This window comes from Penicillium concentricum, assembly GCF_028827145.1.
Source record: "Penicillium concentricum strain IBT 3081 chromosome Unknown utg000002l_segment0_segment0, whole genome shotgun sequence".
NCBI lineage: Eukaryota > Fungi > Ascomycota > Eurotiomycetes > Eurotiales > Aspergillaceae > Penicillium > Penicillium concentricum.
Genome location: NW_026622755.1, coordinates 9,114,594 through 9,129,434, shown reverse-complemented (window position 1 = coordinate 9,129,434; position 14,841 = coordinate 9,114,594). Strand labels below are relative to the sequence as shown.

General features: G+C 50.1%; 5 protein-coding genes across 5 annotated transcripts; 4 read left to right on the top strand and 1 right to left on the bottom strand.

Moving 5' to 3' along the window:
• Positions 1 to 778: 778 nt before the first annotated feature.
• pmr1 (Ca(2+)/Mn(2+)-transporting P-type ATPase PMR1) lies at positions 779 to 4,123 on the top strand (the record flags this gene model as incomplete). Its single annotated transcript, XM_056724916.1, has 3 exons — positions 779 to 889; positions 958 to 3,493; positions 3,549 to 4,123. The coding sequence occupies 3 exons, from the start codon at positions 779 to 781 to the stop codon at positions 4,121 to 4,123; spliced, it is 3,222 nt and encodes a 1,073-aa protein (XP_056581166.1).
• A 1,057-nt stretch (positions 4,124 to 5,180) lies between these two features.
• N7517_007185 (uncharacterized protein) lies at positions 5,181 to 5,904 on the top strand (the record flags this gene model as incomplete). Its single annotated transcript, XM_056724915.1, has 3 exons — positions 5,181 to 5,309; positions 5,361 to 5,383; positions 5,451 to 5,904. The coding sequence occupies 3 exons, from the start codon at positions 5,181 to 5,183 to the stop codon at positions 5,902 to 5,904; spliced, it is 606 nt and encodes a 201-aa protein (XP_056581165.1).
• A 2,144-nt stretch (positions 5,905 to 8,048) lies between these two features.
• Positions 8,049 to 9,878, top strand: N7517_007184 (ammonium transporter; the record flags this gene model as incomplete). The annotated part of the gene is made up of 3 exons (XM_056724914.1): positions 8,049 to 8,160; positions 8,214 to 8,545; positions 8,616 to 9,878. 3 exons carry the CDS (start codon positions 8,049 to 8,051, stop codon positions 9,876 to 9,878), a joined length of 1,707 nt encoding a protein of 568 aa, XP_056581164.1.
• Positions 9,879 to 10,728: 850 nt separating this feature from the next.
• Positions 10,729 to 13,229, bottom strand: N7517_007183 (Golgi transport complex subunit COG4; the record flags this gene model as incomplete). The annotated part of the gene is made up of 2 exons (XM_056724913.1): positions 10,729 to 11,943; positions 11,997 to 13,229. 2 exons carry the CDS (start codon positions 13,227 to 13,229, stop codon positions 10,729 to 10,731), a joined length of 2,448 nt encoding a protein of 815 aa, XP_056581163.1.
• Positions 13,230 to 13,654: 425 nt separating this feature from the next.
• Positions 13,655 to 14,797, top strand: N7517_007182 (SIR2 family NAD-dependent protein deacylase; the record flags this gene model as incomplete). Its single annotated transcript, XM_056724912.1, has 2 exons — positions 13,655 to 13,777; positions 13,832 to 14,797. The coding sequence occupies 2 exons, from the start codon at positions 13,655 to 13,657 to the stop codon at positions 14,795 to 14,797; spliced, it is 1,089 nt and encodes a 362-aa protein (XP_056581162.1).
• Positions 14,798 to 14,841: the final 44 nt, after the last annotated feature.

Here is a 14,841-nt window from a genome sequence, read left to right as displayed (position 1 = left end):
GGGAGGGTATGTGCGCGCGAGGGATATCTTGGAGTCGGCTGAGAAACCAAGGAGGAACGGAAGATGCGCGTCGGTGGGAATATCAGGCCGCAGCCGTGGCCTGGGGGGATTTTTGCTGATGTAATTGAGGGGGCTGGGAATGTCGAGTCACGTGTAAGGTACACAAAGGAATACAGGGCTTCGTATGAAGTATCACAACAATGCCTATTTTTCGCTAGTGGAAAGAAATATTACGCTAACATCAGATATAGAAAGAAAGAAGCCACCGATGAGACACCCAACAATGTTCTCGGAATCATAGAAAGGTCTTGTATAAAATTATTGCTGTTATAGAGTACATCGTATACTCTGCCCTACACGTGATACTTTGCGCTAGTCTAAATGTAGTGTCGGATAAACTCCCTACCCGGGATCACTAAGCCACAACGGGTAAAGCATCACCTATCATGGGACTCAGCCTCTTCTGAGTGGACTTGTTGCTCCGAATGGGATTATTTTGTGGTTTGGATTATAGCGAAAAAAAGGCTCTTTCGCAAGCGAATTGGATTTTTTGGTGTTAAGTCATCTGTCAGTCCCTTGTTTGTCGTCGACCCACTTGCGCCAACTCCGCAAATCCAGCTGTTAGTCTAGCCCCCGTGTGCAGCTGCTGCCAGATCGCATCTAACGTGAATTTTCGAGGCATAGTCAATTCTTGTCGAGACGGGATGAAAACTACCTCCCGGCATATCTAAAGTCTTATTTTATCGCCTTTAATAATCCATCCTCCAAAGCATGAGCAATGTCAAGGTCCGCAATACCTTCATTGCCGTTGCATAATGCATCAAACATCGACTTTCTGCAACCTCCCTCCACAACACCTATGACCGGACGATCAAATACTCCACCGTCAGTAAGTATAAATGGTTTACGTACCACGTGTGCTATCTCGTTCCGATGTCCACTTCTTCGCGCCGTTAGACAATGGGGTTTCTAACGTACGGTCTTGTTTTCTTGCAGACATCCACCTCAACATATTCGTGGCTCGAGCCTCATGAAACTGCCGAGCGACTACGAACTTCCCTTTTACACGGCCTGACACCCGCCGAGGCGGAGATACGCTTGGCCAGAGATGGACCGAACGAGCTTCCCCACGATGAGCCGGAACCCCTCTGGCTGCGGTTTCTTAAACAATTCAAGGAACCGCTTATTCTCCTCCTTCTCGGCTCTGCTGGAATTTCGTTTGTGATGGGCAACTATGATGATGCCATCAGCATTACTCTTGCGGTAACAATTGTTGTGACTGTTGGCTTTATTCAAGAGTATCGGTCAGAGAAGTCGTTGGAAGCATTGAGCCGGCTTGTACCCCATTATGCCCATTTGATCCGTGACCTTCCTACCACTTCCTCCGCGACAGCTGAGAATGGTGGCTCGCCTCCCCTGGGTTCAGGCATGGAAATGGACGAAATCCGGACCAAAAGCCCAGGCTCGGCGTCCGCCGCGGTCAAGGCCTCATCAACCGTCCCCGCGAACGAACTTGTGCCCGGGGATTTAGTTCTTTTCACTACCGGAGACCGCATTCCCGCCGATATTCGAATCACTGCTGCAACAGATCTTAGCATTGACGAGTCGAACTTGACTGGAGAGAACGAACCTGTGGTGAAGTATGCGGAAGCTCTGCGTAGCACATCGGGCAGGGCCACTCCAGGGCCAAAAGGAATAGAACCCCCTCGATCTCCGTTCTACGATGCACCGGCCAGCGGTGCTGTTGGTGCTGACATTCGGTTGAACGAGCAACACAACGTTGCGTTCATGGGCACACTAGTCCGCTCGGGCTACGGCCAGGGCATCGTGATCTCGACCGGTGCCAAGACGGAGTTTGGCAGTATATCAGCTTCGCTACAAGAAATTGAGAGTCCCCGAACACCGTTGCAACTGTCTATGGATCGTTTGGGCCAGGAGCTAAGTTATATCTCCTTCGGTGTCATCGGATTGATCGTGGTTATCGGTCTTATACAAGGTCGTAAGATTCTTGAAATGTTCACAATCGGTGTTTCGCTGGCCGTCGCAGCAATCCCGGAAGGCTTGCCTATCATTGTCACTGTCACGCTCGCTCTCGGCGTCCTGCGCATGGCCAAGAGGGGGGCGATCATGCGAAGACTCCCCAGCGTTGAAACTCTTGGTTCTGTCAACGTTGTCTGCTCGGACAAGACCGGCACTCTTACCCTCAACCACATGACAGTTACCAAAATGTGGCATTTCGACTGCCCCGAACCATTCGAGGTGCAAAGAGAAATGACTTCGGTGATGCCTCCTGGCCCTGCAGCGCAGACAATCCTTCGCGTTGGTAACATTGCAAATAACTCTCGTTTGTCCCGTATGCATGCAAACTCGCCAGCCAGCGCATCTTCTGCGGCAGTACTTTCTTCCACCATCAACAGTGATTCGGCCGCCGCCAAGAGTCGGTGGGTAGGTCAACCCACCGATGTGGCAATCTTGGATCTAATGGATACCCTGGGAGAAGATGATGTGCGCGATCGTATCAGTGCTCGCGTCCATGAAACCCCGTTCAGCTCCGAGAGGAAATGGATGGGTGTTGTTATAGGCAGTTCTGGTGCTTCAAATGGAGGTTCCCATGTTGCCTATATCAAGGGTGCTCTCGAACAGGTCCTGGCGCGATCGGATACCTATCTCACCAAGGATGGTCGGGAAGTAATTTTAGACGAGCCCCGCCGCAAAATAATCCGGGAAGCAGCAGAGACTATGGCATCAGAGGGCCTTAGAGTCCTTGCTTTTGGCAGTGGAGTTGTCCGTGATATGTCTAGAGGTGGCAGAGGCTTTGGCAGTCGGTCGTCCCCGAAAATCATTCAGGGTGATGATGACGAGCGGTATAACGGGTTGGTCTTTGCTGGGCTGATGGGTATGAACGACCCGCCGCGTAAAGATGTGCACAAATCCATTCGACGCTTGATGTCTGGTGGCGTCAGAGTCATCATGATTACTGGCGACGCCGAGACAACAGCTGTGGCCATTGCGAAGAAGCTTGGGATGCCAGTCACCGATTCCCCGCGTGCACGTTCGGTCATCCGAGGCGATGAACTCGATCGCATGACTGCCGCCGAACTTGCTCAGGCGATCTCAACCGTCTCGATCTTTGCCCGTACAAGCCCAGATCACAAGATGAAGATTGTGACAGCACTTCAAGCCCGCGGCGATGTAGTTGCCATGACCGGTGATGGTGTCAACGATGCGCCCGCTCTAAAGAAAGCCGACATAGGTATTTCCATGGGCAAGCTTGGCACCGATGTTGCCAAGGAGGCAGCGGACATGATTCTGACGGACGACGATTTCTCGACTATCTTACGGGCAATTGAACAGGGCAAGGGCATCTTCTATAACATCCAGAACTTCATTACGTTCCAGCTTAGTACCAGTGTGGCTGCACTCAGCCTTGTACTACTGAGCACCACTCTTGGCTTCAAGAATCCGCTGAATGCTATGCAGATCTTGTGGATCAGTGAGTACTCCTGCATCTGATTCCAGCTCCTGTGTTTCTCTAACAATCATTACAGATATTCTCATGGATGGCCCGCCCGCCCAGTCCCTAGGCGTCGAGCCTGTCGACCCTACCATCATGAACCGCCCACCACGACCCAAGACAGCCCGTGTTCTGACAAAACCTCTGATCCAGCGTGTTCTCACATCAGCCATGGTCATCATGGTCGGCACATTGTCAATCTACATCAGCGAAATGGGCGATATCACCGACGGCAGCCCCGTCGGCAAGCGCTCGCGCATCGTCACTGCGCACGACACCACCATGACATTCACCTGCTTCGTTCTATTCGACATGTTCAACGCATTGAGCTGTCGCAGCGAAAGCAAGTCGGTCCTGCGCGGCGAAATGCCACTTTTTGGAAACAAGATGTTCAATTACGCTGTTTTCGGCTCCCTGGCCGGCCAAGCCTGCGTGATCTACCTGCCGTTCCTGCAGCGCATCTTCCAGACGGAGCCTCTCGGCTTCGGGTCCTTGTTCAAGCTAGTCTGCGTTGCCAGTTCTGTGTTCTGGGTGGACGAAGGCCGCAAGTATTTGCATGCGATCCGTCGTCGGCGTGGGATGGGTTCCGGTTATAGCGTCAATGTCTGATCTGCCGATGCAACGAGTGTACGGTTCGGATTGCCTGTTACGATTTTAGAGGTGTCCATGGTACAGGCGCGTGTAGTTTATCATATTTGGATTAATATCCCCCATATACATAATAGAATTGTCGGTTGTCGACATACATATTGTGTTTTCCTCTCGGGCTCCCCAAGAAATATACCCGTATTCCCCAATATAAATCATAAAGTCGGGGCTGTCTATCTCCCACTTACCCAAATTATGCTGTCCAGTCGTACAGATCCTCGCGATTAATCACAAAACGAAACAGGCAATCTCAATAAACCGGTTTAAATTCATGACAGTGCCCTCGAACTCATTTTGCAGGTCATGAACGATCAAACTCACTATTCGTATAGACAGATATCCCGGGGCACGTCGGCTTCCCTACACCTTATAACCATTCCTTATATCGTAGAGAACTTGGCTTAATGGGCTTGCTGGGCTTTACACTAGCTAGAATCGATCCTGTACCGCGATATTTTAATGAGAGGTGGTATTTGCGAGGAACGATAGTTTGTGCACCGAATATAATTCATATTTCTTGCTATGACACCCGGGAGAGAGAAAGATTTCCAAAAAGACATGTAGAAACATATCTAGAAAGACAACTAGCCCCAAAATATATTGTAGTGTCATCTTAAATATGACGTCGCTAATATCATCTTGAGCCAAATAGATCATATTTCTGAAGTCCTACGTCGTAAGTACGGAGGCATAAGCGACCGACTATTCTCGTATGTTGTATATATATGTAGTCCAAAAGAGGAAGTGGTGAGGTGAATAGGCGCGCGCTTCAAGTGCTAAAAAAGACGGTCAAGTACCCCATTACATATATACATATCACATCTGTAACTGATTTTGAGGGATCATAACACCCAACTCTTTCGGCTACTTGATGTGATTTGAAAATTGACCGCAACGATTCTCAATAGGAATATGTGTTGACTGACAGACGTTGGGTAGTCGGGCTCTCTAGGACTCTTACCCCTGTCTCTCCCCCACTATTCCACTTATCTTCAAGACCTGTCGCCTTATAATCAAGATGTATGCAGACTATGATCCACCCAGTATTGAACTTGCCAATGTGAAATTCGTTGAGGTTATCAAAGAGACAGACAGTTTGTATCTGTGCCGAACCCGCTGGCAAGGCAAAGACTGCGTGCTCAAAGTGGTAAGTGATGAAGCTACACATTGTGGCTGTGATCTCTAACGGGTTTGGTAGTTTTCTCCTTATAAATGGGACAGGTGCGGCCCACCGTTCCGTTCTTTCGATCTTTTCAAAAACGAGAGCCGCGCATATAGTCGATTGAAGGCCCGAGGATTTTGCGAACGCGCATCTGTATCTGATTTCTATGGGGGTGGTTGAGAATATTGACCCCGAGGCGGAGGGCTGGCAACCCCAGCTCAAGGAATTCCATGACAAAACTTTTCCTCAGTGCCTTGATCCCAAGGCTCGTCCAAACGGTGTCCTGATGGAATACATTCCTGATCTGAAAATGTTTGACCTCTCTAACTACACAGAGCAAAGAGCTCGCAGTCTCCACCGGCTCCTAAACGATATTCATGACGCTGGGATTGTACACCTTGATATCTATCCCCGAAACATGCTGATTCAGGGTGATTCTGATCGGGTACTCTTGATCGACTATGAACTTGCCCAGATATTTGACCCCGAGCACTCAGAGCACCCCAGATTCTTTGCCCGGGAAAGAGCATTGATGGATGGCTTTGTGGAAGCGCTGGTAACTTTGTCCGTCCCAGTTTGATTTGAAGTTTCCGGCTGACCTCTTTTGCGATGATAGGGCAGAGATCATAAGCTAGGGGAATATAAAGAGACGCGGACGATGTATTTCCAGTGACTCTTAAGAGGCGTAATCTTGAAATTCAAGAGCCCTTGCGCCATTCCATGTCTTTTGAATACTTATTTAGCGGAAAGATACTCACTTTTGTCATGGTACAGCTGATACCAATTGCAATTTACAATTTACCTCTGAGTCCCAGGAGCTACTTTTTTTTTTCTCTCCAATTCCCCATCTGCATACAACTCATGGTGGAATAGGCAAAAACCATCTCCACGAAACATAGCTAATCCATGTAATAGAAGAAAAGGGAACCACATAGGGGTGTTTTCCATACCCACGCTGAGCAAAAAATAAATGATATCTTCGTTGTATATCTTCATGGGAGCAAAATTTAATTGACCGACGCAGGGATCGAACCTGCAATCTCTTGATTCGTAGTCAAGCGCCTTGCCATTGGGCCAGCCGGCCTTGTTATTGTGCAAATTAGTGAAGATGTGCGCTATAAGCGAAAACAGATGTGGACCCCATAAATCTCAATGCGTCTCATTGGTGCATTGGTCTAAATCTACTCCGTAGGTATTATTTGATAGAGTTCAGATGGGGTTTAAGTCCGTAATTGAATTATAGAGGTTAGGGTTCGGAGTTTGGGAGTAATATATATCTAGGTATATGCGTAGTTCGGAGATGCAAGCGAATGGGGATGTACAATCAAGCTATAGAGGGTCTGGTCCATCCATGGATACTCCAAAGTATGAAAATTTCCAAACGCTATAAATACCCGTCAAATTGTTCTCGGCCCAGGACAGACCCAGTCCCGTGGGAGTGGATGACCCTAGCGGATCGCTGCAGAATGGTAAATTTTGCATACAAGGTAAATATGACAATCTTATAGAGTTGAATATTGGATGTTGTACATGTAACAATGTATGTTGTACCTCCACATACGGAGATGGTCAATTCTCCGGCATCGGTCCCAAAATACGAATCAAGTCCTTCCCTGCCCGACCCGAAATCGGAAAAATACGGGAACGAAAAGCAAAAAAGGGACCTTATCTGTCGCCAATCGTTGGCTCGTTCCCACTTCGATACGCTAATACCGAACGGGAAAGGCTTGGCATGCGGCCGAGCCCCACTTAGCGCAAGTGGCAACTTGGGCTTTATCTGTAACCAATCAGATGTAGTAGAATACAGCGTCACTCGTCCAATTGCTGGTGGCGGATAGGAATTTGATGGAATTTGAAGCTCTGATATCCGAGAGACAGAGATAAGCTCCTCTTACTCTCTGTTCTCCAGAAATTGGAACTCCACGAGCCTATTCTATATGGAAAGGAAGGAGGGTACCTGCAGCATATTTAATGATAAGCTATCTATAAGTTATTTAGCTTAAAGAATTTTTAAAGATATATAAGAAGTAGGCCTATATCCTCTGGAACTTCACCCTCAGGAACTATTCCCCGCGACTGCCGAATGGTTTGATCATCATGTGTCCAAGAATATCCCTCAAAAAAAAAAAAGCAAGGCCAATGTTTGAACTATTGGCGGAATACTAACTTATCCCTTGCCACTATCTTACGGCTGTTGGAGCCGGGAATGACGAGGTTCATGACAATGTGTTAATATGTTAATTATGTATACAGAAATCTAATGAAAAACTTTATATATCCAAGAAATCTGGAGAGAGAGAAGGGGGGGATAACCGGGGATTATCCCATTGATACTGTCACAATCTCTGAGACCACTTTAACCAATTTTTTTTCTTCACCTATCTCCTGATTTTCTCTTCCTAACCGCGCCTTCCTCTCAAAAATTTACGGGAACTGTTTCACAGCTGAATCTCTTTTAACTTTTTTTTCTCTGGGCAGTGCTTTTTTACTTGGGAAATTACTGTGAATTGCTTTGAATTGCTTTTTCGACTTTGTACGGGGGACCCACCAGTGTCGATCGACTTATCTTTGGATTTTTGGCTCGAGAAGTTCGGGTTTCCTCTATTTTATATCGCCCCGTGGCGAATTCCTTCCTCCTTAACTTCTGGAACATTCGACTTTTTTTCTCTCCAACTTCACTTCCATCCTACGCACCTTCTTTCAAAGCGAGCTTCTCATAACACAATGGCGTTCAGCGGGAAAGCCCCGTACGCCCCGGATTATGCCTCCTACAACTGGATCGGAGCTCCTTCCAACTACGACCTTGCGACCAACAAAGACTTAGGCGGCGATTCCCGTATGCTCGCCTTTCTGATAGTGTTATGGGGTATGGTCTAACATTCCCTTTAGGAACCGAAAATGTGAATAAATGGTTTCAATCTGGTGACCAGGCCTACATCATCGTGGCCTCGGCCATGGTCATGGTCATGGTCCCCGGTCTCGGATTTCTCTACTCAGGATTGGCCCGCCGAAAGTCTGCTCTCAGTATGATCTGGGCCTGTATGGCTTCCATGTCCGTCGTCACCTTCCAATGGTATTTCTGGGGTTATTCACTCGCTTTCTCCCCGACCGCAACCAACGGTTATATCGGTAACATGCGCAACTTCGGTTTAATGAATACATTGGCTGATCCGAGCCCCGGTTCTCCACTGGTTCCCAACTTGCTCTACGCCTTCTATCAGGTAAGATCGAACATTGGGATTGATCTTGTGATCCCTACGGCCATGCTGATTTTTTTTTATTAATCTCTAGATGCAATTCTGTGGTGTCACTGCAGCTATCGTTATGGGAGCTGTCGCGGAACGCGGTCGCCTGCTTCCTGCCATGGTTTTCGTTTTCATCTGGGCTACGATCGTTTACTGCCCACTAGCCTGCTGGGTCTGGAACGTCAACGGCTGGGCATTCAAGTACGGCGTGCTGGATTACGCCGGTGGTGGTCCTGTCGAAATTGGTTCCGGTTTCACAGCTCTGGCCTACTCGATGGTCCTCGGTCGCCGACAGGAACGCATGATGCTCAACTTCCGCCCACACAACGTCTCTCTCATCCTCCTCGGCACAGTCTTCCTCTGGTTCGGCTGGCTTGGTTTCAACGGTGGTTCCGCCTTTGGAGCTAACCTGCGTGCAACCATGGCCTCTTGGAACACCAACCTGACCGCCGCCTTCGCCGCCATCACTTGGGTTCTGCTCGATTGGCGCCTGGCTCGCAAGTGGTCGATGGTCGGCTGGTGTTCCGGTACCATCTCGGGACTGGTAGCTGCGACACCCGCCTCCGGATTTATCTCTCCCTGGGCCAGTGTCATCCTCGGCATTGTGACCGGTATCGTTTGCAATTACTCCACCAAGATCAAATACTGGATTCGGATCGACGACTCTATGGATGTGTTGGCAGAGCACGGCATCGCTGGAATTGTCGGGCTACTTTTCAACGCCTTCTTCGGTGACGACGCCATTGTCGGCCTGGACGGTGTCAATACCGGTACCGGTGTCGGCGGCTGGGTTATCCACAACTGGAAGCAGCTGTACATTCAGATCGCCTATATCGTCGCTACCGCCTCCTACGCCTTCGTCATGTCTGCCCTCATCGCCTACGCAATCAACGCCATCCCGGGCCTGAACCTGCGCGCCTCCGAGGAAGCCGAGCTGCTCGGTATGGATGACGACCAGCTGGGCGAGTTCGCCTACGACTACGTCGAGGTCCGCCGTGACTACCTCGCGTGGACCCCCCAGAACCACGACCAACTCGCAGACGGCCACCAGATTCCCGCCGCGCAGCGCTACGGCATCGGCGAGCACAGCGAAATGATGCTTGGTAGCCCACCGCGCGAGATGATCGAGGGCCACTCGCCCAATGGCGAGATCAGTCAGAGCAGCCGTGGCGGCAGCGAGGGTGACATGGCTATGCACGAGATCAAGATCGCTCCTGCTCCTCGCCAGGCTGCTGAGCAGCATCATCACAATACACAGGGTGCCGAACCCATTGTGATGACGCCGGTTCACGAGAAGACGGAGACCTAATCAGTTTCACTACATTCTCCTTTCTTCCCCTTTTTTTCTTCTTCTTTCCAACTCATTTCCCCTCCATCTCCTTTACATGGCATACATTTTGCATACGCCATTCCGTCCAGCAAGCTTTGATTTTCTTCGCGTTTTCGCTTCTTTATCTCGATATCCCTTGAGCGTGCTTGTTTTCTTGCAATCAAAAGCCTGGGGCTTTTGATATTTCTTCAACCTACCCTCCGACTTTCCTCGATACCTCTACCACCAACTCTATACCACCGATTTCACATACCACCCAACATGTCACCATCTGTTATTCGCCTTGACCTCACTCTCACGCTACCAAATAACATACCTCACCACCTCCAAACCAAACTATACCTCCCTCGGGAAAAGCAACTTGAATAAGTCTAATTTGGCCTGGCGCTCCATTGTTCTATGTTTTTTATGGCCTTGAAATGGCCCAGCGGGGATATTAAACTGGGCTTTGTACGTGTATACAAACTGCTTCATTGAATTGCAAGGGAAATACCTTGTTTTCTGTCTATGTTTTCTGGTTTTGCGTCTGCAGTATAGAGCGAGACAGCCTGATTTACCTAGGTTGAAATTTATTTATTATCTAAAACTGCTCTTTTCCTGTTAACGCTCACTTGTACAATTGTAGGTTGTAGATATGTATATAAACATGAAGGTTGCTCGCCTACTGCTGCGAGTCTACATGCAATTATCCACATAGACTCGATACAAACCTGAACAAAAAAGGAAAGAGACAAACAAAAAAAAACCCAGTCAAACAAACAAAACACATCAAACAATCCAGTCTATACAAAATCACCCCCAATCAAAGCCCTAAAACAAAGACCTCTCTCTACCTCCTAACTATCCCCCTAACCCTAATCAAATCCTCTCTCCCAAGCTTCTCAACAACCTCTGCCGCAACCCCACCCCTCCTAACCTCATCCCACTCATCCTCATCCATACCCATGACAAGCGTCATCTGCACACAACGCGCAAAGCACTCCCGATATCGATATCTCCCTGGCGCACCAGAAACATACCCAACATCAACAGCAGCCCCAACAAGCCCGGCAACATCCCTCTCAAGACGTGCCGCGCCCAGAGCGTTAATCCGCGCCCCGTAAGACCAGAGTCTCTTTTCCAGTAGACGGGCTAGGTACGCGATCGTCACGCCGAGGATGCGGTCGAAGGCGGAGGGCGTGAGGATTCGTGCGTATGGTGTCAGCAGGTCGTTCCAGAGGGATGTGAAGCGTGGCTTGACGAGTTCTTTGCTGTCGAAGTTGGGATTGTCAGATTCGGTGTTGGGGTTCGGGGCGTATTCGATGTCCCGGAATGTATCTGCCAGGATTGGGCGGAGACGTGGTTTTATGGCGTTGTTGAAGATTACTTGGATTCCGTCTGTTAGGAGGTCGGTCACTTTGCTTTCGAAGGTTGTTGAGAGGGTTTGGAGGGTTTGGTGCACTTTTTGTGCGGTGGTTGGGTTTGCGAAGATTGCGAGGAGGTGTGGGGTTGCTTGTGTGCTGGTGGTGTCTGCTGGGAGGGGGGTCTTTGAGCCCGTGTTGTTTTGCACGATTCGTCGGATGTAGTCTACTCCCAGGTCGAGGTTGTTGATTTGAACTAGGAAGGAGATTGTGGTTTGTTCTGCGGGTTGCCCGCCTTGTATGGCGCGCGGGTAGCATTCGTCGCGCATCTTGCGCTGTGTCATGCCGATAAAATCGGAGCCTAGGACGCGTGATAGGGTCGGAACTACGTTTGTCACGACGGTTTCTTGGGAGGTTGCGAGCGACTGCTGGATGACTTTGTTGACGATGTACATTATGTCGTCGACGGCTGAGGTGATGTGTGGTGGGTCGGCTTTTAGTGGACGCTGGGGATTCAGCGTGAGGCCTGATGGGGACTCGTCTAGCTGGAAAGCCTTTTCGACGGAGCGACGGAAGAAGAAGGTTGTCATCGCGTTAAAGGGGGCCACCAGGCGATCGTTGATCTTTTGGGCCAGAGGTGACTCTTGCACAAATCTGGGGAGTTCGAATCGCTTATCGTCCTCTGCGTCACCCTCACTCGAAGACTAGAGAAGCTGTTAGTGCTGGTAGTAAAGAGGAGGCAGAGATTGCAACTCACATTACATGTATCAGCCAGGAACCGACAGTACAGTGACCATCGGCCCAACATGATAGCCATTTCATTCAAGACACCATCGATCTCTTTCATATCCACTCCTTCCTCGTCGGCGGCAGTACTCGCCCCCATGGTAGGGGATTGTGAGCGAGGCGGGCCTGGTCGCTGTGCGGGCAGGAAGCTCTGCACCAAGAAAGTGAAAGCATAGGATTTGATATCCATTAATTTGCGATCCACATGTCGCTCGTCGCTCCAAGTATCAAGAATGATACCACCCTGTACATCAGCCTCGACCTGTAGGCGTTCAATGACCCGTCCCATCTTATGGGGGCCATAGTGGTGCTCAACGAGCCCGCCATGGCCATCAATAATCTGCGCAATATGCTCAAACAGTTTGGTAAGCGCATTGGCATAGAAGAAGCCATCCTTAGTTTGAGCACCCCCGGCAGCCCCGTTAAGGTTAGCCCGAGCCTTGGCCGCGACGCCCTGGCACACATAGCGACCATAAACATCGAGTCCAACTTCGGAGCGACCAATAAGCGGGAAAAGCTTGAAGAAGCGCGTAATCTTGGCTCCATCATTCTCCTTAACCGCCTTTTCAAACTCTCGCAGGAACAGCCCGCACAGCGACTCCGCCGCGTTATCCAGCGTCACACTTGGCGGGTCCGGCACTTCAGCTGTAGGAACCATATCTGCAGCAAACGCACCATTGACGACCGTCACCGGGATCTGAGCTGCGCGGTGTAGGTAGCTGGCGGCTTTCTCCCAGTCCTGGGATGCACCCATCGATCCTGCCACGCCCAGCGCACACGCCTTGAGCTCGGCAACCTGCTCGACAACCTCTAGAGTGGCTTTCACCCGAGCCTGTTCGAGATCTAACCGCCGGACTGCGCTGGAGATCCGGTCGGCGGTGCCGGCGGCTTCGGAGAGCATTCCATGGCTGATGGAACGGGTCGTGCTGGCGTGGGTCCCAATGTTGGCGCGCATCAAGTCCAGCCTGCCCAGCTCCCGAGAGAGATCTTTCTGGGATGTTACCAGGGCATCGAGTCGGGCGGTCACAGACGCTTCTTGGGTGTGCAGGTGGGACAGCGTGGCTTTGATCTCGGCGACGGAGCTTGCGTTGAAGATGTCGGGCTGTTGGGGAGGAGACGTCTCTGTGGGTGAGGCATTGGTGTTTGGAGGACTTTGGGGCATAGAATTATGCCCATTGGCGCTTGCAGCCATCCTGGGCGCCATTGGTTATCGCAAGTTGGTTTGTTGATGCCACGCCAGTTGTAGGGGGGTCCTGCGGGCGGTGAGAGTGGGTTTTACAGCCTCAAGCTTCCAGTTACTGTGCTACGTCAAGACTGGGTCTTTAGACTCCAAATTGTTAAAACAAGTAGAACTTTTCCTAACGTGCCTTGAGCTTTTTTTGCTTGTTTATCGTTTTTTATCTGGCGTGTTTTAATGAGGTTGTGAATCAGGCCGACGTCATTTTCCCCCACGCTCAAGGTTCCATATCGTTTGCTCTTTTTCAGTTTCCCTTTTTCTTTTCTGTGAACCTTTCTCTGTTGATCTTTTGATTGTGATCTACACGTCTCAAGACTTGACTTTTTTTATCTGTCAAGTCCCCCACCGCTATCATCGGACGCCGCAAACCCAGACGTCCAAATCGGCGCACCATGGGCAACGAATCGTCAATCGAGGTGGATGAATCCATGGCCCCCTCGGTGCTTGAGGAGCGCAACATTGAGGCACTCGCCAAATATGTTAAACAGCACAATGTGAAGAAAGTTGTGGTGATGGTATGCACTGTGAATCCCTATGTAACTGTGCATCAGAGCTAATCAAGCATGCAGGTGGGAGCGGGAATCAGCACTTCGGCAGGCATTCCGGACTTTCGTTCACCTGATACGGGAATCTACGCTAATCTGGCAAAGTTAGACCTGCCAGAGCCTGAAGCAGTCTTTGATATTGGCTTCTTCCGGAGTAACCCCAAACCTTTCTATGCGCTGGCGCACGAGCTGTACCCTGGACGCTATCGCCCAACCATCGTGCACTCATTCATCAAGCTGCTTTACAACAAAGGGATGCTCTTGAAGCATTTTACTCAGAATATCGACTGCCTCGAGCGCCAGGCAGGTGTGCCAGGCGAGAAGATCGTCGAGGCCCATGGCAGTTTTGCGTCACAGCGCTGCATTGAATGCAAGGAGACCTTCCCCGACGAGGAGATGCACGAGATAGTATCTAAGTGCGAAGTACCCCACTGCCACCACTGCAATGGCCTGGTCAAGCCGGACATTGTGTTCTTTGGGGAATCTCTACCATCAGAATTCTTTGAAAGCCGCCCTCTGCCAGAAGAGGCCGATCTCTGCATTGTCATGGGAACTAGTCTGTCCGTCCAGCCATTTGCCAGTCTGCCTTCAATGGTTAGTCAAGGCGTGCCTCGCTTGCTTATCAACATGGAGCGTGTTGGTGGTCTTGGATCGCGGAGTGACGATGTGTTGGTGATTGGAGACTGTGATGCTGGAGTGCGCAAATTTGCAAAGGCTCTGGGATGGAGTGAGGAATTGGAGGCATTGTGGGAGGAAACCAACCCGGACCCGCAACAAAGGGCGGAGGAGAATGCTCCGCTACAGACTCGAGACGAACGACTGCAGGACGAAGTGGACCGACTAACGGAAGAGGTCGATCGAACTCTGGGGTTGACAGATGCGTATCAGAACAAAGTACGCGAGACGCTGGAGTCACACGAGAAGGCACACCGCCAGTCTGGGGGTCTCGACCATGTTTTCCCCCATTTAGCGCGTAAGCTGTCACATTAAGATGATCATGAAATGTGTTTAAATAGGCAGAAATACGATATTCA